General features: G+C 43.1%; 1 protein-coding gene across 1 annotated transcript in view; it reads right to left on the minus strand.

Annotated features, from left to right (window-relative positions):
- SLC35F1 (solute carrier family 35 member F1) overlaps positions 1-14,907 on the minus strand; it is a 403,885-nt gene that overhangs the window by 50,272 nt on the left and 338,706 nt on the right. The window contains exon 4 of the mRNA XM_004011167.6: positions 4,998-5,157. Within this exon, the coding sequence (XP_004011216.1) occupies positions 4,998-5,157 (160 nt within the window). The remainder of the gene's footprint in view (positions 1-4,997; positions 5,158-14,907) is intronic.

Below are 14,907 nucleotides of genomic sequence, written 5' to 3' on the forward strand. Positions count from 1 at the left end.
ACTTGAAATTATGAGAAGTCCATTCAAGCCCATGCCTTCTTTGTCTCCTCTGAATTTCACACTCTTGTACCTGTGTGAGTTTGAGTAAGCTCTGGGAGTTGATGATGGACAGGGAAGCCTGGCATACTGCAGTCCATGGGACGTAAAGAGTCGGACACAACTGAATGACTGAACTGAACTGAACGGTGCCTGTGTGTGGCCCTCACTGCATTCTGCTTCACATCTGTTATTTGTTACCTTGCATGTCTTCCCTTCTCCCTGTTTTCTTCCATAATATGGTTGAAGGGTCTACTGTGACTTACTTGGTTTTATATTCTGTGTGGTCCCTAGCACAGATTCTGGCGCACTATAAGTTCTCAATAAATGCTGGAATGAGTTGAGCTGACAGAAAAGGTCTTTCTTTTTCCACCCCATGGGAAAGACGTTGAGTGGCGACATCTTTCAGTTCACGTAGACATGGATTCTAATTGCATCTCTATCACTTAATACTTGTTGAACATGGGCAAGGTATAGAGTCTTTCTCACTTGAGTTTCCTTATTTGAAAATGAGGTTATGGTGAGGATACTGTAAAATAATGTCGATAGGATTTTAAAATGCAAAAGAATGTAAAATGCCTAGTATAGCATCTGGTACTTATTAAGTGTTCACTAAATGGTGGTTAAAAAGAGTGTATCACTCATTCTCTTTGAATAACCGCCTGTCAGTTTGGATTGGCTGTTTCTCATTTTGGATTGCTTCTTAGTTCTAAACAACCTACTCATACTTGCTTTGCAAGAATTGGTTTTCCTTATTAAAAGTTTTCATTAAGTACTCGAAACACTATTTTTGGAGGGATACTTGTGTCTGTATAGTAGAGAAGAGGGAATGTTATTTAAAATCATTACTTACCATTAGTTCAAGAATAAGTGGTGAATTATAGACAGCATCACTGTCACAATGGATATGAATTTGGGCAAACTCCAGGAGATAGTGGAGGACAGAAGAGCCTGGTGTGCTGCAGTCCATGAGGTGGCAAACAGCTGGACATGACTTAGCGACTGAACAACAACATAGTATTCTAGAGTGTTGAAAGACTACTAATGAAATTTAGGAAAATGAAGCCATCTCACTGAACATTTTTGAGTTTTAAATGGAACCAACTGCTTTGTTTCTCTGAGACTCACTTGGCTTTAGCACAGAAAGTCCTACATCTGGGAAACACCTCCATTCTGGACAACCTGGGACAGTCATTCATCCTAATTTACTACAACTGAACGATAGTACAATTGAACAATTTTTTACAAGAGTCACAATTATGGAAAAATAAGTAGTAAGTGGTGTAGCAGAAAGATTTCACATCCTACAACACAATTTTGTAGTGGTGTGCCCTAACACCAGTTTTTCATCTTCCCTGAGTCATGATTTCTTCAACTGCAAAAGTGAGAATAAAAATACTTTCTTTGCCTAATTAGGAGGATAAAATAAGATGGTGCATAGGAAAGTACTTGGCACCAATAAAACTATCACCCTCTAAAATTATGATTAATTATCTAATTCCTTGAAAATATTTTTTCTCTTGAAATAAATATAAAGTTATATCTAGTAATAAAGAAAAGTGTCATTACGTTAGCTAACATCTTTGATAAGTGAACTATAAGATGCAATATAAAGGTATTGTGATAGGAGATATTTTGAAGAGTAAGAAATACATTTTATGACAAGGATCAATTTTAATTGAGTTTTAATCTTAAATCTATTATTTTTAACCTTCCCTTTTATTATATATTCATACATTTTCCAAGGAAAGTAGAAATATCATGGAGAAACCTCTTTGCCCTTATTACCAAATCATTTTTACACCCTCCAACACCTATCACTTTCTCAAGAGCCACTTTCTCGCATGTCTTCCCTGCAGGTGTCAGTAAATGCAGAGCTGATCTCTTAGAGGAGGCTTGTGAGGCTAGAGGAAGGTGGCAAAGAATGAATGTATACTAGGCCCCCTGAGGTTCACTGACAAACTTGGGAAAGACATCTCCTTTGAGTTCAGCCTGGGGGCACCTGTAGTAGGTGATCAGTTCTTCCCAAGACAAGCATAGAACTGGAATGTGTTTTTGTTTCCGTCCCACTTTGTAGACCATTCCACAGGCTCCAAGGCAGTCTCCATGGCCAATATCAAGAGTCCTTGAGGACTGGTCTACTGTGTACCACATAGACCTCTGCTCAGGGTTATGTGTCAGCCTGATGGGAGGGGAGTTTGGGGGAGAATGGATATATGTTATATGTATGGCTGAGTCCCTTTGCTGTGCACCAGAAACTATTACAACATTGTTCATTGGTTATACCCCAATACAAAATTGAAGGTTTAAAGGGAGGCCTGGCGTGCTGCGATTCATGGGGTCGCAAAGAGTCGGACGCGACTGAGAGACTGAACTAAACTGAACTCAACAGATCAAGTCAAGGAAAAAAAGTCCTTGAGGACAGAATTTTAAAAATCCCAAGCTAAGGAGAACCATGGACTAGCAATATAAAAAGGACTAAGTCAGTCATCCTCTTTTTCTGCAAAAAGCTATTGATAGAGTGATGACAATTTATACCGAGTTGAATGCCTGATTCAAATTCTGGTGAGTGCTTGAAGGATTTTACAAAAGTTCTAGCCCTGGCTAATTAATGCAATATAACCAGCTCTTACAGTTTGGGTAACCAATGGAACATTTGTGATAATGATGCGCACAAGGCTTATACTGTCTTCAAAACCAGTGTGTTATTTTCTCTTTTCAGAATATTTCATATGATAGCTTAAATTACTGCCTAATTTAATATTTTTAGAGACATAAGATGTGTCCAATCATTGCTTTATAAAATGAGCCCTTGGATCCTAAATTTGGGCTGCCCTCAGAACATCATGCCGTATACCTGGGCACCATTATGTGAGCATGGATGGTATTCAACAATGATAAAATTCAATTTTGTTAAAACTGGCCCTTCATATGTTACAACAGGAATGAAGCTATAGGCCTTAAATGGTCACACCAAAAGATAAAACACTGCTCCCACGCGTTTCATTCTTTTAAAAAATGACCACTTTAGAAAGACTCCCAAATGGACTTACTTTATTTTTCTTAAATAGTACTAGTACTCCTTTCCTAACACTTCACTTGAATGAAAAAAAAAAATTTTTTTTTTACAGGATTAGTGAATACAACCTAGTGAAATCAAATCAAGTCAGTTTAACATTACGGCGTAAACACTTAGTTTATTATGACAATTGTCTTCCTTGACTATGATGCAAAATGATGGCCAGCGTGAATGGGGAGAACAAAATTTTCATAAATAAGAGCACCTGCTGCTTAGTCTGTGCTTACACAGTTCAAGCAAAGCTGAGAAAGGGTAATTCAATTGTGACTTTATGACAACTAGCCACGTTGCAGCAGATAAAAATACTGTTTCATTGGTTCAAAGAGATGATCTGCATTGGGATCATGACGGGAATAGAGCAGAAACTAGCCTGTTCATGTAAGACCCATCAACATCCCACGGAACACGGTTTCATAGAGCAGGATCTGGGAAGAGCTAGTGCATGTGTTTGTAGCACATCTGTTGTGGTGGGGACTGATGACGCTGTGTAAGCAGCATTTGGAAGGGGCAGAGACTGTCTCTTTTGCTCTGTGTTATACCTTCAGCTCCCAGCAATTTTTGCTGTGTGTTATACCTTCCGCTTCCAGCAATGCAGGAGAGGGAAGGAAGCCTGTTCTAGTCTCAGCTGTGTGGCCTCGGGCAGCTCGCCTGGCTTCTCTGTGTCTTGGCAATTTTCGTGTCTTAAACACAGGGCTGCCAGACAAGGTCCCTTTCAGCCAAAAAATTCTATGGTGCAACTTAAAAACATAAATGATGTTCATTTCAGGTATTACCTATGACCTAGTCTCAGAGAGAAATGCCTTAATTTTAACTTTTTATCCTTAATTCCCTCGAGGAAAAGGCAATTCCAAACCGACAGAGCTGTACTTTTTATCCTGTTCCTGATGCTGACAAAGAAAATTGTTTTTGCTTTCCTGTCCCCTGAAACTTTCTGAAGCTTGAGGAATTGGGGTATATTTTAAAAAACTACACTGCTTTAAAAGTGATCCTCTAGAGAGCATTCTGGACCAGTGTTCCCCAGGAGAGCACAGCACTCTGGTGAGTAAACGTTGAAGCTTACCATATAGGTCTACAAGGTTAATTACCTGTGAAAGTGAAAGTGTTAGCCACTCAGTTGTGTTAGCTCTTTGCGAGTCCATGGACAGTACCTCACCAAGCTCCTCTGTCCGTGGAATTCTCCAGGCAAGAATACAGGAGCTGGGTAGCCCTTCTCCAGGGGATCTTCCCAACCCAGGGATCGAGCCCAGGTCTCCTGTATTTCAGGCAGATTCTTTACTATCTGATCCACCAGGGACTGCTACCCAAACCCCTCCCCTCAAACAAACAAACCAACAAAAAAGATTCATGAGGAGATTGAACTTGACTCTCCCTCATAAAAATATCGAGTATTCCTAATCTAGTCTTCAAAGTTTAAGTAACCACGTGTAGGCCTATACGACTAGCTTCACCCAGTGATTTGAAAGCTCGGTCTTTCTCTGACTTGGGAGAGAAGGCATAGGCAGGTGAGGGGTGGGGATGGTCCCAGTGGCTCAGGAATGGCCTGACCCACTGACACTGTCTCTAACAGCTGGTCTGGGGCAGGCAGCTTTAGCCTCCAGCACAAACTCCAAGTGGGCCGTGGCTCCCAGCTTTAAACACAGTCTGAATGTTTCTGAATTCCTGTAGAATGGGCATGAAAGCTGAGTTCTGCTCCCTGTGTTCACTCAGGAAGCATCTGGAGCACCTCCTATGCGCCACTCTCCTGGGTGTAAGGGACAAACACGGGTAGGCCACAGACACTAGGGCGCCCAGGTTCCTGGTTCGCACCATGAGCCACAATCATCCCATGTCTTGCCTCGGGCTCACCCACAGAGGCAAGTAACCTGGCGGACTGGAGACTCACCTGCTCCCTGGTGCCTGCCCATGAGCACGTCCGCACCCGCCATGCAGCCCATTCCCAGGATGCAGACAACGATGCCGATGAAATGCACAGCCTTGTACCGGATCAGCAGGAAGAACCAGGAGAGCAAGATCACCACTGGGATCACAAAGCAGTCCAGGAGCTACGGCAGGCAGGGAGGGAAACAACAGTGGGGAGTTCAGAGGGAAGCTTTCCATTTGACACAAACTGTTGGGAAAATGACTTCTCTCGGCAGAGAGGACATTTTCCCTGAATCTGAGTTTTGGGGAAGACCCAGAACTGATGCAATTAAAACAGACTCTGAAACAAATGACATGAACTTTTCTTAAACCCAAGCCTTGAAGAAAAGTGGAGAAGGCGAATCAATAAGTCAGGCTGGTGGTGAAGATTCTCCTGCCCCTACAGTGTCAGGGCAGCTCAGCTTTCATCTTCCTTAGCACCCAGGCTGACTCCTTGGAGACACTCAGACGTGGAGAGAATAGACGGAGCCATTTTAGATGGTCCCAGAACTCTGGAAGCAGATGTGGGAATGGGAGGTGAAGGGGCAGTGGTCTTACACTAGTCTATAAACTGTGAGGATCTAGACAGAAGTTGATTTTAATTTCTCCTGGAGCTTTCTCCCCACTACCAATAAAAATTACTTTAATCTGTTTTAATCTGTCACTCTTTATAGGAAAAAAACCCTAAATATAAATACAAATATTAGTCTCAAAAGTTTATAAATACTTAAAAAATACTGTAAAAAAAGTAAAAAAGGAGAGACAGAAGAGAAAGCAGAGTAATAAGAAACCTTTGATTTCATTTCTTAGATATTTTGCACAAATAGTGAGATTCCATCTGACAAGGAAGCCCTAAGAGATGGTGGAGAGTTTGTCCCTGATCATGTAGTAAGAGAACCTGATGAAATGGGAAGACCCCTGTGTTGGGAGCCAAAAGACCTGATTTTGAGTACTAGATCCTTATTTCGAGCAGTATGACCTTGGGCAAACCACAAACTGAGGAAGCCTCAATTTCCTATTAGTATAAATGAAGACTATCTCTAAAGATCATTGTGAAGTTTGAAAATAACCCATGTGAAACCATTTTATAAATTCTGAGGGCCACAATTCCAGGCTATGCCCTGCTTTCAAACATGATGCTCTGGACTCCACAGAACTGGCTGTCTCTACCACCTTCTGGTAAGAGGCACTGACCACTGGACACTCCATGAGAGGCAGGGTCTCCGTTAGACTCATGGATGGCCCCCAGGACTTCAGACTCCATGTACTAAACAAGAAAAACTGAGGAAGTGGTGATCCAGTCTCAGGGCCCAGTACAGCTCCTCTGCTAGAACCCTAAACAGGTCACCCTACCACCCGGTAGCCGGATCCAGGTCAGTGGGCACTAACACCCCTTCCCTCTCACTGTCTACAGCCTGTGGATCACAAGTCAACAGTCCTTCCCTCTTACCGTCTACAGCCTGTGGATCATCAAATTCTGCCAACTCATCTTCTAAACAACCTCTCAAATTTACTCTTACCACTTCTGCCACGTAGACTGGACCAGCACCCTCTCCCACCTGGAGCAAGCCCTTCCTTCCTGCCTCAGGGTCTTCATCCGTGCATCTCTTTCCTTCTGGAATGCTCAACCAATTCTTGAAGACCTGCCTCCTTCTTCAGGCCCACACCTATACACTGCCTCCTCAAACAACCTCTAGGGTCCCCAGGCTAGGTCAGGTTCTAGTCAATGATTACCTTGCATTCTATATCTCTCCTTTAAAGTATCAATTATCATAATTCATGATTAATATGGAATTATTGCCATAATGTCTGACTTCCCTACTAGTCTGGAGGTCCCTGAGAGCAGGACTACATTTCTAGCACCCAGGGTTCTGCTGGGCTCATGAGATGCAGCCAATAATAGTTACTGAACAAATACATACAAGGATTTTTAATAATCAGTAACATCAAAATCGGGTCTCCAAGATTCCTTAAAGGCTGAAAAATGTTTGTATATTTCCTAAGCACCCCTGACCATCAGAATAGCTCTTTGGCACTGTAAAGAATACTCGGGATCCTCACCGTCCACAAAGCCTTCTGTGACCTGGACAGACCCCATGCTTCTCTGTGCTGCAGTCATCTCCTCTGCAGAATGGAGAAAGCGTCAGAAGAGGAAGCTGTCCCTGAGGTTACTGGGAAATGTTACTACTGAGCTGCCCCATGATGGACTAGGGGCTGAGCCCAGAGATCACAGAACTCTGGGAGGGGGTGAGTACAGGGATGAAAGCTGGTAGAGTGGCACTCCAGCATACGGTCCCTCATTGCACAGTTAATTGTCAAGTTAATGATAACTACTTGATGTGATAAAATGCTCTTAAGGCAAGTTTTACAACTGGCCTCAAATACCATTTATTAGGAGATTTGAGCTGGCCAGTGAAAACCTTTCACTGGGCATAAAACAGTTGGTGTTTTGCTTTAAAAATTAGAAATGATTGACTCAACAGTTAAAATATCTAGCTGCATTCTCCACAACTGGGATTTCATTATCTGGCCGGAAGCCCTCAGTCAGTGAGGCTGAAGGCTTCCATGCCTGAACGATGGACGGCAAATCAGGCCACCATCCAGTCTTTGAGGAGGGCTCAAGTGAGCTTTTCTGGTTCTGTGTCATCAGAAATCCCAAAGCACTCGATTAGTCCTGGCATCTGTTCCCTTAATGAGCTGAGCTGAAAAATCTGTACTTGTGAGTGTCAGTTGGTCCTACGGGTAGGGAGGACTTTTAGAAAGAAGAGAAAATGAAAGAATATGACAGTACAAGCCAGGGTTTCTGGGACATTTCAGCTGGGAAACTTGGTGCCTAGCATACAGTAGGGATCAATAATGGGTGACTAATGAACAGGATGGATAGGCATTTGATATCACCGACTGTCAGAAGGAACATTGGAGGTAACCCAGGCTGCTTCCGGCTTTGGGAGTAGGACACTTCTTCGTTTTGCAGGACAGCCCCATGCCCTCTGCAGGGCGTTTAGCATCCCTGGGCTCTGTTCACTAAAAATGTTGTTGTTCAGTCTCAGTCTTATCCAATTCTTTGTGACCCCATGGACTGGGGTCCATTCTTCCCTGTCCTTCACCATCTCCCAGAGTTTGCTCAAACTCATGCTCATTGAGTCAGTGATGCCACCCAACCATCTTATCCTCTGTCATCCCCTTTTCCTTCTGCCTTCAATCCTTCCCAGTATCAGGGTCTTTTCCAATGAGTTTGGCTCTTCACATCAGGTGGCCAAAGTATTGGAGCTTCAGCTTCAGCATCAGTCCTTCTAATGAATATTCAGGGTTGATCTCCTTTAGGATTGACTGGTTTTATCTCCTGCAGTCCAAGGGACTCTCAACAGTCTTCTCCAACACCACAGTTTGAAAACATCAATTCTTTGGCAGCCTTTTTTATTGTCCAGCTCTCACATCCATACATGACTACTGGAAAAACCACAGCTTTTACTATATGAACCTTTGTAGGCAAAGTAATGTCTCTGCCTTTTGATATGCTGTCTAGGTTTGTCATTGCTTTTCTTCCAAGGAGCAAGGGTCCTTTAATTTCATGGCTTCAGTCACTGTCCACAGTGATGTTGGAGCCCAAGAAAATAAAATCTGTCATTGTTTCCATTGTTTTCCCATCTATGTGCCATGAAGTGATAGAACCAGATGCCATGATCTTAGCTTTCCGAATGTTGAATGATTCAGTTTTCTAAATGATTCTTAGTTTTCTGAATGAGTTTTAAGCCAGCTTTTTCACTCTCCTCTTTCACCTTCATCAAGAGGCCCTTTAATTCCTCTTCACTTTCTTTCATAAGGGTGGTGTCATTATGGCAGAAATGCTGAGCAGCTAGTTGCAATTTTGGTATTCTTACCAGAGATGAGCACAGGTCTTTCTGCTCTGCCGTCTTGATGATCATGGAAAACTGTAGACCACTAAAAATAAGTGCTCCTAAAAAAAAAAAATGTTCCTATACAGGCGGCACTAGTGGTAAAGAACCCACCTGCCGATGCAGGAGACGTAAGAGAAGCAAGATTGATCTCTGGGTGGCAGAGTTGACACATGGCAACCCACTGCAGTGTTCTTCCTGGAGAATCCCATGGACAGAGGAGCCTGGAGGGCTACAATCCACAGGGTCACAAAGAGTTGGACACGACTGAAGTGACTTAGCACACAGCACACATTTACAAGCACCCCTCGGAGGCAGTACCTCCACAGTTTAGAATCACAGAATCCTTTATTTAAAAACAGGATTCAGATGTTTCAACAAGTGAAGTGATGTGCTCCAGGTCACTCAAATGGCTGATACCAGAGACAATCCTGTCCTGATTTTTTAAACCATATTTTTATGAAGGTCAGTGACAGAAATTGCTACAGGTGGGAGATCACACCACTGTTATCTGTAACTAGAGAGAGAGAAAAAGATACATTTGGGAGTTGCTGTTAGTAAACAGGCTATTATTTTTTAGCGATTTTTGTCCCCAACTTTTCCCCTGTGGCTTCATAGCAAAAAGCATACCGACAAAATAATTTTCCAATAGATTTCTGGTAGCTTAACTCCTTAGCAAAGTGGTTGTTAGAGTAATAATAGAGAGCAGCATTGTAACATATGCTCACGACTGGACTGCTAAAGCAGAAAAAGAAGTGAAAAACTAGTAGGTGTATCTTTCTTTGCATACATTTCTATATCCAAAAGGAAATTATAAAATATCAATACCAAAAATAAACAAATGAATACTATTTCATAACCATCTTACAACTCTGAAAAATCTCAAAGAACGTGAAGAACTTTAGAAAGACAAGTCCCTTACCTCTTAGATTTATATAGTATCATTCCCCTCTAAAGATACAAGCTAGCTTTGCTCTTCTATGTCAGTGATCCTTAAGTGATACCTGCCATTGAGGTCTACAACCCCAAGTTATCTGATTCTATTCATGAGGTTCTGAGGCACACCATGCTTAGTGGCTGAGACAAATTCTCTGAAGTCATTATGATAATACCAGGATTATTATTTGAGCTTGGTAGTCTTAACTATTTCCTTAGGATAGACTCCTGGCTGGAAACTACAGAGTTAAAGTTTGAGTTTCTTTTGTGGCTCAGACGATAAAGAATCTGCCTACAATGTAGGTGGTCTGTGTTTGAACCCTGGGTTGGAAAGATCCCCTGGAGAAGGGAATGGCTACCCACTCCAGTATTCTTGCCTGGAGAATTCCATGGACAGAGGAGCCTGGCTGGCTGCAGTCCATGGGATCACAAAGAGTCTGACATGACTGACTGACTAACACACACTCACAAAGTATACATTTTAAAAAACTATGGATGCATAGTCCCTTTTTTCCCCCAGGAATTAGCAGCTACTTGAGCTTCCATGGTGGCTCAGATGGTAAAGTGTCTGCCTATAATGTGGGAGACCCAGGTTCAATCCCTCGGTCGGGAAGATTTCCTGGAGAAGGCAATGGTAACCCATTCCAGTATTCTTGCCTGGAAAATCCCATCAGCCGCTCAGTCGTGTCCGACTCTTTGCGACCTCATGGACTGAAGCACGCCAGGCTTCCCTGTCCATCACCAACACTCGGAGTTTACTCAAACTCATATCCATCAAGTTGGTGATGCCATCCAAATATCTCATCCTCTGTCATCCCCTTTTCCTCCTGCCTTCAATCTTTCTCAGCATCAGGGTCTTTTCCAGTGAGTCAGTTCTTCACATCAGGTAGCCAAAGTATTGGAGCTTCAGCTTCAGCATCAGTCCTTCCAGTGAATATTCAGGACTGATTTCCTTTAGGATGGACTTATTTGTTTTACTTACTTGTCCACTTACTACTTAGTAACTACTTGCTACTTAGTAAGTACTTACTTGTCCACTTACTACTTACTACTAAAGTGGCTACTTACTTGTCCACAATTAGCAGACAAATACAAACTAAGATGAAAGAATTGCTTTGCAAATTAAAAATAGGTATTCCCAGTTTGTACTTACAGATGTAAAAACTCAGCATGGCTTGTAACTTATCATCAAAATATGTGCCTTAAATATCTTCAGAAAAGCTGAGAATAGCATTATGTTTTCACTCTGATAAAATGTCTACGTTTAGGGGCTGTATTTTGGGTCTAAACTGCTCCATGTACTGTTTTCTCCTTTAATGCTGGATGCCTGTGGTCATGTCTCCTCACCTTTGGATTCTATCTGGCAGAAAATAATAGCTTGATCCATGTGGAACGGTCATTTTTGTAGGTAAAAAAAATGACAATTTCAATATTGGCAATTTCACATAGTTCGCCTAAGAGATGAGACCCCCCCCCCCCAACCCACCCACTGTATTAACTTTAGACTTGGATTACAGAAGCAGTGATGCCTCCTATCTCCCACTCCAATTTTAATTTAGCCTAAAATTTCTTATGGGCTTCCCAGGTGACTCAGTGGGTGCAGAATCCACCTCCAATGCAGGAGACACAGGAGACTTGGGTTCAATCCTTGGGACAGGAAGATCCCCTGGAGGAGGGCCTGGCAATCCACTCTAGTACTCTTGCCTGAAGAATCCCAAGTACAGAGGAGTCTGGTGGGCTACAGTCCATGGGGATTGCAAAGAGTTGGACATGACTGAAGCGACTGAGCATGCATGCAAACTTTCTTAGGCAGATATCCTGGAGTAAAGGGTCCTCAAGTCATCGACCCTGTCTCAGAGGTCCTTCCAGCAAAGAACAGTTGTTCAGCTCAGTTCACTTCGCTTCAGTAGCTCAGTCGTGTCCGATTCTTTGCGACCCCATGAATCACAGCACACCAGGCCTCCCTGTCCATCACCATCTCCTGGAGTTCACTCAAACTCATGTCCATTGAGTCCGTGATGCCATCCAGCCATCTCATCCTTGGTCGTCCCCTTCTCCTCCTGCCCCCAATCCCTCCCAGCATCAGAGTCTTTTCCAATGAGTCAACTCTTTGCATGAGGTGGCCAAAGTACTGGAGTTTCAGCTTTAGAATCATTCCTTCCAAAGAACACCCAGGGCTGATCTCCTTCAGAATGGACTGGTTGGATCTCCTTGCAGTCCAAGGGACTCTCAAGAGTCTTCTCCAACACCACAATTCAAAAGCATCAATTCTTCAGTGCTCAGCCTTCTTCACAGTCCAACTCTCACATCCATACATGACCACTGGAAAACCATAGCCTTGACTAGATGGACCTTTGTTGGCAAAGTAATGTCTCCGCTTTTGAATATGCTATCTAGGTTGGCCATAACTTTTCTTCCAAGGAGTAAGTGTCTTTTAATTTCATGGCTGCAATCACCATCTGCAGTGACTTTGGAGCCCCCAAAAATAGTCTGACACTTTTCCACTGTCTCCCCAGTTGTTACCAATCCATAAAGCAGGCAAAAATGAAACAATTTGAAGACAGCTTGTTTCCTTCTTTTTGTTTTCCTTCAAGGCATGAATGAAGTGAATTAGCAGAGAAAGCAGAGAGAGAGAAGGCATAACAACACCACCAAGTGGTAAAGTCCCCCACTGGATACTCAATTAGCTAGTTCCCATCTGGGCTGGAGCAAGAAGCAATGGGCAGAGAGGAAGAGATTTCTTCCAGTGTCCCAGTGTCAGAAGGGAATGAATGCCTTCCCTGGCTTCCTGGGTGGTATGATGGGGAGAAGAGAAAACTCCCTCGACATTCCTTCCCTACCACCACTTGGTTTGGGTGACATCTATCTTCACATAAAAGTTCTTGATTGAAAATCTACACATCATAGTATTAGGCATAAAAAATCTCTGGAAGAAGAAAATCAGAATCTGTACAAATAAGATAGCCAGTTAGTAATGGCTATCTTTGAATAGGATCACTGAGTCTTCATACACTCCCTCCCCCAAACTCTCTGAGGTTTCCAAATTGCCTCTCGTGTACATACAGTACTTTCAAAATACATAAAACAACACCTGTTATGAGAGTGTAAGCAATCTACAAGAGTCAGATCAGTCTTTCTCTAAGGAAGCAAATGGTTTTAAAAAACAAAAAAATCATACAAAAATGCCCCAATACCCAACTGCTCCCATTCCAGGAGAGTATAATGAGGAGGTGACCTCATCCCTCTTTCTAATTCTCTCCACCCAAAAGAGACTCCTCCACCCGCCTTCAGCTCCTCATTAACGCTCCCCTCCGGCTATGCACAGGGCTCTGCGCTCTGCACTGGGCCCAGCTGTCAGAGGCTAAACCTGAGGCAACTGGTAGGTGATTCCAGGAAAGAGAACACTTCCTCTCTCTCTGCCTCTGCTCCTAATTGGCAATCCTCCCATGTTTCTAAAAGTGATGTATATTATAAATTCATCTCCGGTGAGTAAAACTGAATCCTTAACAGGGAAGGATCTTAAAAAAGACAAACTTCAGTAACAGACACAACAAAAGTCCTCTTTTAGCTGACAGTCCAGCTGAAGAGAGCGGAATATAATTTGGGAAATGCACACTCACACGCAGTCAAGAACCATTTGATTCAGGGGCCTTGACATGCAGCCAGGCCAGAAGCATTTGAAAACTCAAATACAGTTCCAGGGAGCAGTATTTTTCATGTGGAACAGACTTCTCTGGTAGATACCCTGACCCCCTCCACCCACACCAGATTTTTTTCTTTCCAGGACTATTGTATTCATAACATCTCAACCCTCACTAACCTCAAAACTTAGGACTTAATGTTTAGGTTTTACTGCCTTAAAATGTCCATAATGGATGAAGCCATGTTCCCATCAAGTTTCCCAGGAGATCTGAATTAATAAAAAGTGTCATTATGATGACTATATGACACTCCAGTGTTCTTGCCTGGAGAATCCCAGGGACGGGGGAGCCTGGTGGGAGGTCGTCTATGGGGTCGCACAGAGTCGGACACGACTGAAGCGACTTAGCAGCAGCATGACAGTCGTATCCCAGCAAAGGTCCTATTTTCAGAATTTAGAAAGAGATTTTCACCAAACTATCTTTCTTGTTTCTGTTGATAAGGATTTCAGTGTGCGAATTTTCTGTTTCTTTGTGTAATTCATCAGAACTTCCTACTTGTTAAAATATCTTATTTTACTTTTATGGCTTCAACTCTTAAAGACAAAAGAAAGATGCTACCAGGCACTAAAAATCTAGGTGACTGCTGGAGCCTCTCTTTAGTTGTTCAGTCATAGTCCGATTCTTTGAGACTCCATGGACTGCAGCCTATCAGGCTCCTCTGTCCATGGAATTCTCTAGGCAAGAATACTGGACTGGGCAGCCATCTCCAGGGAGTCTTCCCAACCTAGGGATCCAACTCGGGTCTCCTGCATTGCAGGCAGATTCTTTACTGTCTGAGCCACCAGGGAAGCCTGTATCTTCTGGTGGTCACCTAAAAATCTGAGACAAGCACCTAAAGATTCAGGTAATTAGGAAGACACCTGCTCTCTAGCTCTGCTGCATGGAAATCTTTCTTGGGTGAGAGTAGAGCTTTCCCACAGGAAAAACTCCCACAAGTGAGCATCACTAGAGCTTTAATCAGATTTAAAAACAGGCTCTGACTGTCAAACTGGATTCTAAAAGCAGAAAGCAAGGAATTAAAATTTCCTGAATGCCTGCCATATACCATAGGTGCAACGCCAGTTCTTTTTCCCCATTTTACAGATGAGGAAACAGTGCTAAAGATAACAGGTAACTTACTTGAAGCCCCATAACAGAGTCAGAGCCAGAATGTGGTCCCAGGTCTGCCCTTCTGCCACAACCTGAGCTTAAGCAGCAAGGTCTAGGTGCAGTGCTGTGCTTAGTCGCTCAGTTGTGTCTGACTCTTGGTGACCCCATGGACTCAGGCAAGAATACTGGAGTGGGTTGCCATGCCCTCCTCCAGAGGATCGTCTCAACCCAGGGATCAAACCCAGGTCTCCTGCATTGCAGGTGGATTTTT

This window comes from Ovis aries, chromosome 8, assembly GCF_016772045.2.
Source record: "Ovis aries strain OAR_USU_Benz2616 breed Rambouillet chromosome 8, ARS-UI_Ramb_v3.0, whole genome shotgun sequence".
In the NCBI taxonomy this organism is placed as follows: domain Eukaryota; kingdom Metazoa; phylum Chordata; class Mammalia; order Artiodactyla; family Bovidae; genus Ovis; species Ovis aries.